The 16302-nt window shown below is 39.6% G+C and overlaps 1 protein-coding gene across 1 annotated transcript in view; it reads right to left on the bottom strand.

Annotated features, from left to right (window-relative positions):
* The window catches only part of UTP4 (UTP4 small subunit processome component), a 32825-nt gene that overhangs the window by 13123 nt on the left and 3400 nt on the right, over nt 1-16302 (bottom strand). Inside the window, exons 3-7 of the mRNA XM_036834026.1 lie at nt 15926-16117; nt 10825-10909; nt 9094-9183; nt 5934-6145; nt 33-204 (exon numbers count right to left, since the gene is read on the bottom strand). Coding sequence (XP_036689921.1) covers nt 33-204; nt 5934-6145; nt 9094-9183; nt 10825-10909; nt 15926-16117 — 751 coding nt within the window. The remainder of the gene's footprint in view (nt 1-32; nt 205-5933; nt 6146-9093; nt 9184-10824; nt 10910-15925; nt 16118-16302) is intronic.

Here is a 16302-nt window from a genome sequence, read left to right as displayed (position 1 = left end):
ATGAAGCAGCCCCGGCCAAGACTGAAACCCACCTCCAGATATCAGTGCTATGGGGCTGTGGGCCACGGCTCGCACGTCGTGAGTGTGATGCTGAAATGGCTTTGTCCGCACCCACTGCTTCTCACTGCTGTTGGAAGTCACAGAGACCAGCTGAAAATGGAACACTGTCCCCTCGGCTGTGCCCACCACGAAACTGTCTTCTTGCTGAGAAAGTAAATCATTAGGGAGGTACATTTGAGCAAAACAGGGCCCAGTTTTAAAAATATTCCCCGAGGTTTTCTGTCTGGGCAGCTTAGGGGGAAAACCTATGCCCAGAATTGGAAGGGAGGTTGCAGGGGTCTTTTTCCTCCAGAAGCTAACAATTCCATCAGGGGAGCAAGTTCATGCATAGGTAACAAAGCGCCCCCTACTGACAAAATTAACAGTAAGTACTTCAAACTGTTAGCGTGCTTTCATATAATGCAAACCAGACCTCATTAGAATAGCAACAATATTGGGGAAAGGGGAGGGGTCGCAAAACTGACAGTCAAAAGACTGAAGCTTAGAAAACCCTAAAATTCACTGTCCTCTTCTTAGAGATGAAGAGAGGGTGGGCTGAGGAGGGGAAGTGGCCTGACCAATATCACAAAGATGCAGGTTCCCTGGTCCCCAGTTTAAGGCTCTCTCTTGTCAGCATGTTGAGCACGAGGATTTCTGTTAGTTTTAAAAGGTCTTACTGTGTCTTCAACTACTTTTTAAAATTCCTCTATAATCTCAAAACCATTTTCATTTTAACTCGTTTTTAAAAATGCACATAACTTTGAGTAAGAAAACAAAACAGGAGGCTTGATAGGGTAGTGAGAAAAATCAGAAACCTGGATCAGTAGTTAACCAATCAAACAGTGTAAAGAGTAGGTGAGCCAGTCAAGAAAAGTGAGATGTCTGAACACATGTGAGCATGTAGCTGTCATCAACTACACAATGACTGTGCTAGGAACGTTGTATGTCATATCATCTCTAATCCTTCAATGACCTGCAAGGTTAAGTATCATCTGTCCTATCAGGAGAAACTATAAAAGACTGAAATGAGCATAACAAGTACTGGTGTCCTTGTCTGGTGAGCCCTTTGATTGTCCTAGAGCTACTTTACAACTCCATAAATTGTAAAAACACTGAGAGTGATGCAAAAGATTCTCTTGCATAGAGATGCAAAAGAATTTTGCTTGGTAGAATGCAGCTGATGATTGTCCTGTGGACACTGAGTCCTGCAACAATTTGTAAATCATTTCAGCATTCCTGATGGCCTTACATAACGGTGTTCTTTGATTTCTCCCTTAGAACTGCTTGTAACTTACTGGTTCCCTCATTAGTTAATGAGTTACAGAAAATCTCTGACATACTTCCATTTCATGTTTGGATGAGTTATGATGTTACCCTTTTTCCCCCCATCATCATTTAATAGCCCTTTACACAGATAAGGAAACTGGAATTTCAAGAGTTTACCTGTCTGTATCTGCCGCCAAAGCCTTTGCTCCGGGCACAGGCCTCTCCCTCACCTCCTCTAAGGATACTATTTGAAAACCATTAGCCTAAGGCAAAAGTGGAAATACTGAGCCGCTTAGGAATTCACACGCTCTCTCCATCACCTCCACTAAAGAGTTCAAGTGGCTGTTTGCTCAAAGTACTACCTACAGAGAAGAACTGGGAAGGGAGGCCTATCACTCCACATTCTCTTTCCCTGAGGTGGAATCATAAAAGAACTGAAAAGCAAACAAAAGAAAAGGGCTCTCTTGGGGTGCAACAGGAATGAAGCAAGGGAAAAACAGACCTGGGGGGGGGCGCACAAGTGCACGCACGCACGCACACACACACTAACTTAATCAAAGAGTGACTGCTTCACACGGAACAAAAAATCTCAGGACTGACCTCTAAATGAAGGCAAATTTTCCCTACAACTCCCTGCAGGAATCAGTACTTGCCTACTTGATGGAGGTGAAAGGCTTCTAAGAAGATCAAAGGACTGGGTGTTTGCCACAATTCACTCTTTAGTCAATGAGAAACCACTGAAAAGAAATCCAAATATAACCATCTGTTCTGGCAAGAGAGTATGGAGAAAAGCCTCGAAATTAGGACTGGTGTCAAAAGAGATGTGAAAATGGCAATAGCACACTCGCTGTGCCAGACACTCTACTTAGCACTTTACAAGCACAACCCATTTAATCTTTCCTCAGACGCCATGCAGCATGTATTACTAACCTCCTTATTCTCACAGAGGAAGAAACTGAGACTTAGAAAGAAGCAACTTGCCCAAGGAAGACACGTGTAGCTATTAAGTGGTATGACTGGGATTCAAACCCAAGTCTGCCCAACTCCAGAGTTTGTGATAAGCATTTTTGAGGACTGGAATTTGTACAATTGCATGTTTCAATTGAAAAAAAAAAAGTACCACAATCCCTTGATTCTCAGGCACACATTTTCCCACATCTTAACATCTCTGAAATCAAAATATTTATATCTGTTAACCTGTGTTATGTGACATCTTCAGATAAAGAATGAACATCAAAACTTGCAGAATACGGATTTCCCTCGTGGTCCAGTGGTCACGAATCCACCTTCCAATGCAGGGGACGTGGTTTGATCCCTGGTTGGGGAACTAAGATCTCACATGCCACGGGGCAACAGAGCCCACGCGCCACAACTAGAGAGAAGCCCGCACCACAACTAGAGAAGCCTGCACGCCACAATGAAGAGCCTGTGTGCTGCAAGGAAAGATCCCACGCGCCACAAGGAAAGATCCCGCAGGCCATGACGAAGATCCCACACGCAGCAACTAAGACCCGATGCAGCCAAATAATAATAAAACAAAACAAAACAAAACAAAAACAACTTGCAGAACAGTTGTCAAAAGCCTAAAAGAAAATCTTGGGACTATATTGGAGCATCTTCTACCAACACTGTGGATGGCTGGGAGGCATGTGTGAGAAACATGGACCCCAATAACTGAGTTCAAGTGATTCAGAGTCCAACTCTGAACGTGAAGAAGTTCTAGGAATACCCTAATCATTTTATTTCACACATACTTTCCTTTTTATATACGCGTAAAAGTGATATGACAAAAAATTTCTGTTTAAGTCTCAAGAAGCTCTTCAATAAGTAAAATATAAATTTTATGTTTAAAAAAGCATTGTGTCAGTTTATATTATAAAAGCTTATATTGGGCTTCCCTGGTGGCGCAGTGGTTGAGAATCTGCCTGCCAATGCAGGGCACACGGGTTCGAGCCCTGGTCTGGGAAGATCCCACATGCCGCAGAGCGACTAGGCCCGTGAGCCACAATTACTGAGCCTGCGCGTCTGGAGCCTGTGCTCCGCAACAAGAGAGGCCGCGATAGTGAGAGGCCCGCGCACCGCGATGAAGAGTGGCCCCCACTTGCCGCAACTAGAGAAAGCCCTTGCACAGAAACGAAGACCCAACACAGCCATAAATAAATAAATAAATAAAAATTAAAAAAAAAAAAAAGCTTACATTATGTGCTTATAAAATATGAATTTTACATTTAAAAAACCACTCTTCATAGTTTAATAAAAGTATTTCTTCTTTCCCATGATAACAAAATTATGACATGTTACAATCATTTGTATCTAAGACTTAATGCAATAGATGGGCTTCCCTGGTGGCGCAGTGGTTGAGAATCTGCCTGCCAATGCAGGGAAACGGGTTCGAGCCCTGGTCTGGGAAGATCCCACATGCCGCGGAGCGACTAGGCCCGTGAAGCACAATTACTGAGCCTGCGCGTCTGGAGCCTGTGCTCCGCAACAAGAGAGCCCGCGATAGTGAGAGGCCTGCGCACGGCGATGAAGAGTGGCCCCTGCTTGCCGCAACTGGAGAAAGCCCTCGCACAGAAACGAAGACCCAACACAGCCAAAAATAAATAAATAAATTAAAAAAAAAAGACTTAATGCAATAGAGTAATATAGGCACAAGGTAGAAGATCAGACAGTATAAAGTGGTACACAGTACAAGTTACACCTGTCTTCCACCTACCCCCCAAAAACTTTCTTCCAGAAACTGTCATTATTTGCATTTTCAATATTTCCAGAGATATTCTATGTATATACTAGCAAAACTGTATACACATAGAATATGTTTCTTTTCTTTTCTCTTTTTTTTTAGCCATGCCGCGCAGCATGCAGGATCTTAGTTCCTTGACCAGGGATTGAACCCACGTCCCCTGCAATGGAAGCGCTGAGTCTTAACCACTGGACCGTCAGGGAAGTCCTAGAATATCTCATATATAAATATCTAATATATAAATCTGCTCTACCTTTCCTTAATACACTATTATATACTATATTATACACTGTAATACTGTTCTGCTTTTTCCCCTTACCAATATATCCTGGAAATTGTTCCATAGTAATAAATATACATCTTCTTTGGTCTTTGAACAGGTGCATAATCCTTAAATAATTACACTTTAAATAGTACTAAATTTAATAATTAAGTCTTACTGTCTAATAATTACAACCACTTTGGATCAAAACTCTATTTTAAAAGGAGAATTCCTCCCACTCATTTAAACCTTGACTTCAATTATAGTTTATATGTGACATCTACATGTTTTATAGGGCTTTAGCACTAACAAATTGTTCTCATGGGAAAAACTGTGGAAATGGGATAGGAACATTCTACAGGCAAGAAAAGGAAGCAGGAGTGATCTCTACACTAGAAACACTTAAGTAAGAAAATAACACTCAAACTAATTACGTAAAGATAACAGATCTAGTCAACAAACCTCAAAGCTCAGACAGAGAGACAAATATCATATAATATCGCTTACATGTGGAATCTAAAAAAATGGTACAAATGAACTTATTTACAAAACAGAAACAAAGTCGCAGATGTAGAAAACAAATTTATGGTTACGGGGTGGGGAGAGAAGCGGGGGTGGGGATGATAAATTGGGAGATTGGGATTGACGTAAACACACTACGATATATAAAACAGATAACTAATAAGGACCTAGTGTATAGCATAGGGAACTCTACTCAACACTCTGTAATGACTTATATGGGAAAAGAATCTAAAAAAGAATGGATATATGTGTATGTATAACTGATTCACTTTGCTGTACAGCAGAAACTAACGCAACATTGTAAATCAACTATACTCCAATAAACATTAAAAGAAACCCAAACTACTGAGCCTGTGTGTCTGGAGCCTGTGCTCCGCAACAAGAGAGGCCGCGATAGGGAGAGGCCCGCGCACCGCGATGAAGAGTGGCCCCCACTTGCCGCAACTAGAGAAAGTCCTCGCACAGAAACGAAAACCCAACACAGCCAAAAATAAATAAATAAATAAATAATAAAAATAAAGGAATTCCTTTAAATAAAAAAAAAAAAAAAAAAAAAAAAAAAAGAAACCCAAAAAAACCTCAAAATCACTTCCTGTGCCTCACTGCTAAAATATCCAAAGGTTTCTGATTAAGAATTCATGTTACAAGATGGCAAGAGGCACACATGTTCAATACAAATCTGCTTTAACTCCTATACAAATAGGAGAAAAATCAGTATTTTTGAAATCACTATAAAATTACCTTCTAATGTTCCAAGATAGGAAGCAGAGCAGTCAGGCAGAGAGAGGAAATAGCACTTCTCAAGATTCTTCTAGAGTACTTGTGCCCTATCTACAATCAGAAGGGGTTAACTGGGGACAGGGAGTGTCTGAAGAAAACCTCTCTGCTAACTAATCGTTTAGAGAATATTCTCTAACAACTGTTGGAGAATAAGTGTTCAGGAAAATTGTGTGGGTTTTCAGATGCATTGTCCTAAACTCAATCTTCCTCCACTACAACATTCAGGATTAGGGAACAGTGTCTGTGGCACACCACTGACACGGCCTTCTCTACTCATGCCCCAGGGTGTACAGGAACTGCTCAAAAAGGGACTATACTCACATCAGATATGGCAATGGACTGCACGTCAGCATTTGCGATGAGATGATTCTTCACAAGCGTCCCGGTAGCTGAGTCCCAGAACTGCACCTTCCCAGCAGAGTCCACGCTTATGACGGTGCCATCGGACAGGAAGGCCACGCCCCATATGATACACTTCCGCTTAGACACACCCATATACTGCCTATCCACAAGCATCTTATGAATAGCGCTCCCTGAAAAAGAAAGCAAAGCCCGCAATGAATGGTACTTATTTCTCCTCAGTCTTCAGAAGCTGCCTGTGGTAGGCATCTGGTAAGTCAGCTGCCTGAGCACAGACCACAGAGAGCCAGTAAATAGTGGTTATGGTGAACTCAGTTTTGGAACACCAAAACGGTTCCCTGAAGAAGAAGGGCAGCGGTGGGGGGGGTGCAGACAAAAGGAATTTTTGGTGGGGAGGTGAAATGGAAACGAGACATTTGAGGCTTCACTGAAAAGCAGCCAACTGCACGCACACATTACACTCTGCTCCCTTCCAAATCCCCATGAGAAAGGGAGAGAAGACAATAGTGCCAAAATTTGGGGAACTGGAAAGCAGACACGGAGTAGTAACCGACTTAGCAGAACCCTAAAACTTAGTCCAAATCAGCAGTAGGAAAAGCCAAGAAACCACCTGATTTATACCATGGAATCCTCAGAAGACTCAGCAACTGGTGACTCCAGATAGTCTGGAAACAGAGGTGACGCACGGAACACAGATTAAGTGAAATGTTATAACTCTGTATTGAGAACACCAGCTTTCTTCTTAGAATGCTGATGGCTGGGCTTGTTATCACCAGGCAGGAGAACAAAAAACATTTCTGAGAAATATGACCAGCACAAGAGAAAAGATCTAAAGAGCCTGTCTTGAGAGCATCCCCAAACTAACAGTCCAGGCAGACCACTCCTCAATGAAGCTCAGATGTGATCAGCGCCACTCGTGCGGTGATGAGAGGAACCTCCAGACACGGGAGGAAAGCCTCAAGGTGAAAGGCAGAGGCCCAACATACGACCAGAAAAAAATAAACAACAAGGTGGGAAAAAGCCAGGGCGAAGAACACTTCACAAATATTACCATGAATAGTCTTGGAGAAGAGTTAGTATACTGCATAATGAAACAAAAAGAGAATGCTGTAAAAAAGAACATTCAGGAAACAAAAAAGAACTCTGGAAATGAATGGCAGAAATGAGAACCTCAATAAAAGGACTGAAAGATAAAAATGACAAACTCTCCCAGGAAGCAGAGTAAGAAGTTAGAGATGAAAAATAACAAGGGGGAAAAAGAAAAAAAGAAAGAAAGAAAATTAGAAGAGCCAACATTCCAGTAATAAAATTCCAGAAAGGAGAAAATGGAGAGAAACTCCTTTACAAAACAATTATAAGAATTTTCCTCAGAAATGAAAAACATGGGTTTTTGGATTAAAGGAACCTACCAAGTTGTCCAATACAATTGATGTTAACAGATCCACACAACAAGAAACATAATTATTACATTTCAGAACAGTAAAGATAAAGGGAAGATCTTAAAAGCTCCCAGGAAAAACCAACCACAAAAACCCACATAAAGGATCTACCCTCAGAAAGGCATCAGAGTCCATAACAATACTAGAAGCTGGACGACAATGGAACCACGGCTTCAAAATTCTATGGAAAAGTAATTTCCAACCTAGAATTCTTTCTCAGAAACCCTTTCTCAGGATCCATCAAACAAAGTGATAAACTAAGAAAGTGAATGACTTGGCAACAGGGAACTCTACTGGAGAAAAAAGCAAAGGGGATCTCCAGAATGGTTGAAAAACCAGAGTTCAAGATCTCAGAGTTGTGCAGTAGGCCCAGAAACTGGCTCCACTAAGCTGGAGCAGGGCAGAAGGCTCTGGGAGAGAATCCTTCAAGGAGATAAAAGTGATAGAAAGAAAACCAGATGTGGGAATTCCCTGGCGATCCAGTGGTTAGGACTTGGCGCTTTCACTGCAGGGGCCCAGGTTCAATTCCTGGTGGGGGAACTAAGATCCCGCAAGCTGCGCAGCGTGGCCAAAACAAACAAACCAACAAACAAAAAACAGGAAAAAAACCCAGATGTAGCTGAGCCTAAATCATACAACTGGAAGAATGTGGAGATGAATTAGTGAGAGAGATATATATATATATCTCAATCACACACACACACACACACACACACACACATACACACAAGAGAGACAGAGACAGGCACTCAGCATTAACAAAAAGCATACAGGAAAGGAAAAGAAATTTACTATGCAAGTTGTATCTATATAGTCTAAAAATAAAAACATCAACTGCTAATCTGAACAAAGTTAGAACATAACCATACTGAGAGGATCAGGAGGAAATATTGCTACATGTGGCAAAGGGCAGAGAAAGAGGGTTAAATAGTGGAAGTCAATACATAATGGGCTAAAACTGAAAAAAATAAAATAAAGCATTTTAAGCGTACTATGTATAGCATAAAGATAAATACCAGAAGAATTAGCTAAGAGTTGCAGGTGGCTGCCTTTGAGGAGTGGGAGAAGGGATATAGGGGGACTGCTGCTTTTTTGTAACAAGACTTAAGGAATTCTTTGACTATATGCATATATAACTGATAATAAAAAACTTGCTCAAGCACTAAGGAAAAAGAAAAAGGCGACATGCCTGCCCTGTGTTTCCTCTCATCTTAGCGGGGAGTACAGACACAGCCACCTAACACGTTGAAGTCAGTCTCCTCACTGAAGGAATCCATCAGCCAATTCTCTAGGCCAAGGACAGAGGAAGCACGTTGTTCTCTATCTTTCTGATCTCAAGTCTCACCAACTATGTTACCAAGATCTTACGTTCCTTAAATACAGACACCCACTTTTACAAAGAATTGGTATATATAAATAGGTATTCTACTGATTGCTCATAGTAAATGTCTCACCGGTTAAGGGCAAATTTTAGCGTGAATTCTTATGATGAAAAATACTGTATTCCATTGAAGAACCAAGATTCCCCTAAAAGCAGCAGTAGTAATCCAACAAAGAAGTGAAATTCATGGTGGCATCTCAGAAGGTTCATGAAAGCATAAGGTCACAAGCTTCTGGAAACCCAGAAATGTGACTCTGACAAACAAGACCCACACCCCAAATGAACTGAGAAAAACAGTCACCTGATTTGACATCAAACACACTAATGTAGTCTATGGAGCCAGCTGCAATGTGGGTACCAGCGGGATGCCAGCTGAGGCTCAGGATTCGACCTTGGGAGTTGTACAACAAAAGAGAAAGTGACATACACATAAATATACAGCAAAGGGTAACTGAGTTCTCCTTCCACAAAGATCTACAGGGCTAGCATTCTATAGTCTTAAAGCTCATTTACTGCACTCTTGCAAAGGACTGTTTTATAACAGGTGAGGGACAACTTTGCCCTGGGACCCACGATGACATATTTGATACTTACTTTTAATAATGGATAAATGGTTGATGGGAGTATAGATAAGCACAACCTTTTGAAGGTGATCTGGTAGTAACCTAACAAAATTTAAACGTGCAAATTTGGCATGGTAATTGCACTGGGAATTTAACAAAAAAGAAATATTTACAGGAATGCCCAAGTGTATATAAGAATGTTCATTACAGCACTGGCTATAGTAGTAAAAACAAAATTAATATCCATCAATAGGAGTTTGGTTAAATAAATTATGGAACACCATAAAATGAAATGCCATGCAGACTGGCATGACTGACACAGAAAGATGTCTGTGATACATCAAATGAAAAAATAAGCTGAAAAACAAGTACAAGCACTCCTGTGAATGTATTTGTCTATCTGAATATACAAAAAAGTCTAGACTAGTTCCAAAATGTTGCCTACAGAGTGAAATGAGACACTTATTTTCTCTTTCACACTTGGCTAAATGCATGACATTTTTACCAAGCATTATATCACCTTTGTAATTAAAAAAAGAACACCCAGGAGATATTAAAAACAAACAATACAGGGATCTGATTAGCAGAGGATAAATATTACTATTGGATACAGAGAACACATCAGACACTACTCTCTAGAAAAGGAGTCAGGGTGGGATAGGGAGGGTGGGAGGGAGACACAAGAGGGAGGAGATATGGGGATATATGTATATGTATAGCAGATTCACTTTGTTATAAAACAGAAACTAACACACCATTGTAAAGCAATTATATTCCAATAAAGATGTTAAAAAAAAAAAGTGGATAATAGAAAAGGAGTCAGCAAACTATGGCCCAAAGGCCAAATCGGGGTCACCACCTGTTTTTGTAAATGAAGTTTTACCAGAGCACAACCATGCGCATTTGTTAAGTATTATCTAGGGCGACTGTGGTGCTATAATGACAAGAGTTGGCAGAGACTTATATGGCCTGCAAAGCCTACAATATTTACTAGCTGGTGTCTTCACAGAAATAGTTTGCCAGCCTCTGTTCTGGATGTCAGTGTCAGTCAGTCCAGGTGGAACAGGGGCAATTGTTTATAAAATTCCCCCATTCAACTTGAATGTACCAGTAGAACTGAGAACCACAGCTCCTAAAGAAAAATCTGAGTTTTGAGACTTTATGCACATTTGTTAAAACTTCACAAAAATAAGTGAGAACTAACAAATTGATTTACACAGAAACACTCGCTTTCCTATTTTGGATTGTTAGTTTCCTGTATTATTACTTAACCAGGCAATCATAGCTATGCTACACAACGGAGAGGACCTGAGCTAAGGATAGCACCTAGCACATACGCTGCACTCACAGAAAGTTAGCATATAGATAAAATATTACCTGGACCCATGGGAAAATATCCCATCCCCAGTGGCACAGAAATATAACTTCTTGTTAAGACTACTCACTGCCCCACCACAAATAACCCTTACTTTTCTGACGATCAAAATTTCTTTCAAACTGGATTTTGTCTGGGGTGATCTGAAATAGTTTCACAGATCCATCTTCGCAGCCAACCTATTATGGAAAAGGGGGTAGAAAATAAAGAAAGCATTTTGTAGAACTAAATATATCTATTTACAAATATATACATTTCCTCCTTCAAGCTAACACTTGTTCTGAAAGAGAAAAATAGTTTGTGAGAGGGAAAAAGTACTGGTAGCAAGAAACTGGTAGTGTGTTCCTGGCAGTCTTCATGTCCTAGCCAGAAAGCAGACCAATTAGTGGCCCAATTCCTGAATAGGACATGGAGGAGAAATAGGATTTCACAGGATGTCTCTGCTAGACACCCACGGCCTAAATAAAAGACCCATTAACTGTGTCACCTAAATGGAGATACGTCAAGATATTACAAAATAGTACAAATTTTAAAAAAATCATAAACCCATCACAGAAAACTAAAACTCTGAAAGTACCCAGTCTAATGGTAAGAATGGGGGGCGGGAAGTCTTTCCATTATATATATGTACCACATCTTCTTTATCCATTCGTCTGTCGATGGACATTTAGGTTGCTTCCATGACCTGGCTATTGTAAATAGTGCTGCAATAAACATTGGGGTGCATGTGTCTTTTTGAATTATGGTTTTCTCTGGCTATATGCCCAGTAGTGGGATTGCTGGATCATATGGTAATTCTATTTTTACTTTTTTAAGGAACCTCCATACTGTTCTCCATAGTGGCTGTATCAATTTACATTCCCACCAACTGTGCAAGAGGGTTCCCTCTCCACACCCTCTCCAGCATTTGTTGTTTGTAGATTTTCTGATGATGCCCATTCTAACTGGTGTGAGGTGATACCTCATTGTAGTTCTGATTGGCATTTCTCTAATAATTAGTGATGTTGAGCAGCTTTCCATGTGCTTCTTGGCCATCTGTATGCCTTCTTTGGAGAAATGTCTATTTAGGTCTTCTGCCCATTTTGGGATTGGGTTGTTTATTTTTTTAACATTGAGCTGCATGAGCTGTTTATATATTTTGGAGATTAATCCTTTGTCCGTTGATTCGTTTGCAAATATTTTCTCCCATTCTGAGGGTTGTCTTTTCATCTTGTTTATGATTTCCTTTGCTGTGCAAAAGCTTTGAAGTTTCATTAGGTCCCATTTGTTTATTTTTGTTTTTATTTCCATTACTCTAGGAGGTGGATCAAAAAAGAACTTGCTGTGATTTATGTCAAAGAGTGTTCTTCCTATGTTTTCCTTTAAGAGTTTTATAGTGTCCAGTCTTACATACAGGTCTCTAATCCATTTTGAGTTTTTGTGTATGGTGTTAGGGAGTGTTCTAATTTCATTCTTTTACATGTAGCTGTCCAGTTTTCCCAGCACCACTTATTGAAGAGACTGTCTCTCCATTGTATATCCTTGCCTCTTTTGTCATAGATTAGTTGACCACAGGTGTGTGGGTTTATCTCTGGGCTTTCTATCTTGTTCCATTGATCTATGTTTCTGTTTTTGTGCCATTACCATATTGTCTTGATTCCTGTAGCTTTATAGTATAGTCTGAAGTCAGGGAGTCTGATTCCTCCAGCTCTGTTTTTTTCCCTCAAGACTGCTTTGGCTATTCAGGGTCTTTTGTGTCTCCACACAAATTTTAAGATTTTTTGTTCTAGTTCTGTAAAAAATGCCATTGGTAATTCGATAGGGATTGCACTGAATCTGTAGATTGCTTTGGGTAGTAGAGTCATTTTCACGATATTGATTCTTCCAATCCAGGAACATAGTGTATCTCTCCATCTGTTGGTATCATCTTTAATTTCTTTCATCAGTGTCTTATAGTTTTCTGCATACAGGTCGTTTGTCTCCCTAGGTAGGTTTATTCCTAGGTAATTTATTCTTTTTGTTGCAATGGTAAATGGGAGTGTTTCCATAATTTCTCTTTCAAATTTTTCATCATTAGTGTATAGGAATGCAAGAGATTTCTGTGCATTAATTTTGTATCCTGCAACTTCACCAAATTCATTGATTAGCTCTAGTAGTTTTCTGGTGGCATCTTTAGGATTCTCTAGGTGTAGTATCATGTCATCTGCAAACAGTGACAGTTTTACTTCTTCTTTTCCAATGTGTATTCCTTTTATTTCTTTTTCTTCTCTGACTGCCGAGGCTAGGACTTGCAAAACTATGTTGAATAATAGTGGTGAGAGTGGACATCCTTGTCTTGTTCCTGATCTTAGAGGAAATGCTTTCAGTTTTTCACCATTGAGAATGATGTTAGCTGTGGGTTTGTCGTATATGGCCTTTATTATGTTGAGGTAGGTTCCCTCTAGTCCCACTTTCTGGAGAGTTTTTATCATAAATGGGTGTTGAATTTTGTCAAAAGCTTTTTCTGCATCTATTGAGATGATCATATGGTTTTTACTCTTCAGTTTGTTAATACGGTGTATCACATTGATTGATTTGCATATATTGAAGAATCCTTGCATCCCTGGGATAAATCCCACTTGATCATGGTGTATGACCCTTTTAATGTGTTGTTGGATTCTGTTTGCTAGTATTTTGTTGAGGATTTTTGCATCTATATTCATCAGTGATATTGGTCTGTAATATTCTTTTTTTGTAGTATCTTTGTCTGGTTTTGGTATCAGGGTGATGGTGGCCTCATAGAATGAGTTTGGGAGTGTTCCTTCCTCTGCAATTTTCTGGAAGAGTTTGAGAAGGATCGGTGTTAGCTCTTCTCTAAATGTTTGACAGAATTCACCTGTGAAGCCATATGGTCCTGGTCTTTTGTTTGTTGGAAGATTTTTAATCACAGTTTCAATTTCATTACTTGTGATTGGTCTGTTCATATTTTCTATTTCTTCCTGGTTCAGTCTTGGAAGGCTATGCCTTTCTAAAAATGTGTCCATTTCTTCCAGGTTGTCCATTTTATTGGCATAGAGTTGCTTGTAGTAGTCTCTTAGGATGCTTTGTATTTCTGCGGTGTCTGTTGTAACTTCTCCTTTTTCATTTCTAATTTTATTGATTTGAGTCCTCTCCCTCTTTTTCTTGATGGGTCTGGCTAATGGTTTATTAATTTTGTTTATCTTCTCAAAGAACCAGCTTTTAGTTTTATTGATCTTTGCTATTGTTTTGTTTCTATTTCATTTATTTCTGCTCTGATCTTTATGATTTCTTTCCTTCTGCTAACTTTGGGTTTTGTTTGTTCTTTCTCTAGTTCCTTTAGCTGTAAGGTTAGATTTTTTATTTGAGATTTTTCTTGTTTCTTGAGGTAGGCTTGTATAGCTATAAACTTCCCTCTTAGAACTGCTTTTGCTGCATCCCATAGGTTTTGGATCGTCGTGTTTTCATTGTCATTTGCCTCTAGGTATTTTTTGATTTCCTCTTTGATTTCTTCAGTGACCTCTTGGTTATTTAGTAACATATTGTTTAGCCTCCATATGCTTGTGTTTTTTACATTTTTTTCCCTGTAATTCATTTCTAATCTCATAGTGTTGTGGTCAGAAAAGACGCTTGATATGATTTCAATTTTCTTAAATTTACTGAGGCTAGATTTGTGACCCAAGATGTGATCTATCCTGGAGAATGTTCCGTGTGCACTTGAGAAGAAAGTGTAATCTGCTGTTTTTGGATGGAATGTCCTATAAATATCAATTAAATCTATCTGGTCTATTGTGTTATTTAAAGCTTCTGTTTCCTTATTTATTTTCATTTTGGATGATCTGTCCATTGGTGTAAGTGAGGTGTTAAAGTCCCCCACTATTATTGTGTTACTCTCGATTTCCTCTTTTATAGCTGTTAGCAGTTGCCTTATGTATTGAGGTGCTCCTATGTTGGGTGCATATATATTTATAATTCTTATATCTTCTTTCTTTGTCTTTAATGTTGGTCAATTTGATTACTATGTGTCTTGGTGTGTTTCTCCTTGGGTTTATCCTGTATGGGACTCTCTGTGCTTCCTGGACTTGGGTGGCTATTTCTTTTCCCATGTTAGGGAAGTTTTTGACTATAATCTCTTCAAATATTTTCTCTGGTCCTTTCTCTCTCTCTTCTCCTTCTGGGACCCCTATAATGCGAATGTTGTTACGTTTAATGTTGTCCCAGAGGTCTCTTAGGCTGTCTTCATTTCTTTTCATTCTTTTTTCTTTATTCTGTTCCGCAGCAGTGAATGCCACCATTCTGTCTTCCAGGTCACTTATCCGTTCTTCTGCCTCAGTTATTCTGCTATTGATTCCTTCTAGTGTAGTTTTCATTTCAGTTATTGTATTGTTTATCTCTGTTTGTTTGTTCTTTAATTCTTCTAGGTCTTCGTTAAACATTTCTTGCATCTTCTCGATCTTTGCCTCCATTCTTTTTCCGAGGTCCTGGATCATCTTCACTATCATTATTCTGAATACTTTTTCTGGAAGGTTGCCTATCTCCACTTCATTTAGTTGTTTTTCTGGGGTTTTATCTTGTTCCTTCATCTGGTACATAGCCCTCTGCCTTTTCATCTTGTCTCTTTCTGTGAATGTGGTTTTTGTTCCACAGGTGCAGGCTGTAGTTCTTCTTGCTTCTGCTGTCTGCCCTCTGCTGGGGGGAAGTCTTAAGTCTGTGCTCAAAAATTTTTTGAGAAACACTGGAAAAACATGGTTCCACAAGTTGACTTGTAGAAGGACCTATCAGAAGTTTTGATATACTAATGTGTGTTGTGAATCTACAGAAGGATTTAGTATGCCGTATTTCTGAAACAAAATTTATCATAAAACACAAGGCACAACAAAACAAAAAACAGTTTCTACATCTCTCAATTCCAAAGAACACAGTTTGGGAAATGCAGAACCAAACTGAAACCTCTGGTTTCATAAATGAATCAACAAGGTCCAAAGTAGCAGCAGAAAGAGTGCCAAAGGACAAGGGATTTTTAAATCCCCAATAAGAACCCAATCTTGTATCTCGTATTGGAATCCAGATACACTTGCTTGCTTAGTTGCTGGAATCTAGCTTAGACTGGAGTTGCTACATGCTATAATATAATTTCACCTTCCTATGAACATAGGGAAGCAAGTTTAAGTGGGCACAAGAGAAATCTTGGTTTGAATTACCAGTAGTTGCTTACTGACCAAAAGTTGAGAGCCATTGGGGCTGGCAGCCATGCTCCAAATGGGTCCTCCAAAGGCATCCATAGCATACTTGATGTTTAACGCCTGCAAATCATACTCAATAATCTCTCCATTGAGTCCAGCACTAAACAGTCGCTGTCCGTTTGCCCAGCACAGAGCTTCCGTAGCCCGAGACTCATGACCTGGGAAAAACTACAGAAATACCATAACTTTTCAACCCACCACGAATTCATCAGCTACTAGCACTGAGTGGTCACAGGCATAAAAGGGAAAATCAGAATGCTTCTCTAGAAATAACTAGTGTGGGGTTTGTTAGTCTGAAGATCATGTTACTGATATTTTCATTTTTTTCAGGTTCACATTTTAGTTACTTATAC

The sequence above is a fragment of the Balaenoptera musculus genome, chromosome 19 (assembly GCF_009873245.2).
Source record: "Balaenoptera musculus isolate JJ_BM4_2016_0621 chromosome 19, mBalMus1.pri.v3, whole genome shotgun sequence".
In the NCBI taxonomy this organism is placed as follows: domain Eukaryota; kingdom Metazoa; phylum Chordata; class Mammalia; order Artiodactyla; family Balaenopteridae; genus Balaenoptera; species Balaenoptera musculus.
Note: the sequence above shows the minus strand (reverse complement) of the source record. Positions and strands in the feature narration are given on the sequence as shown.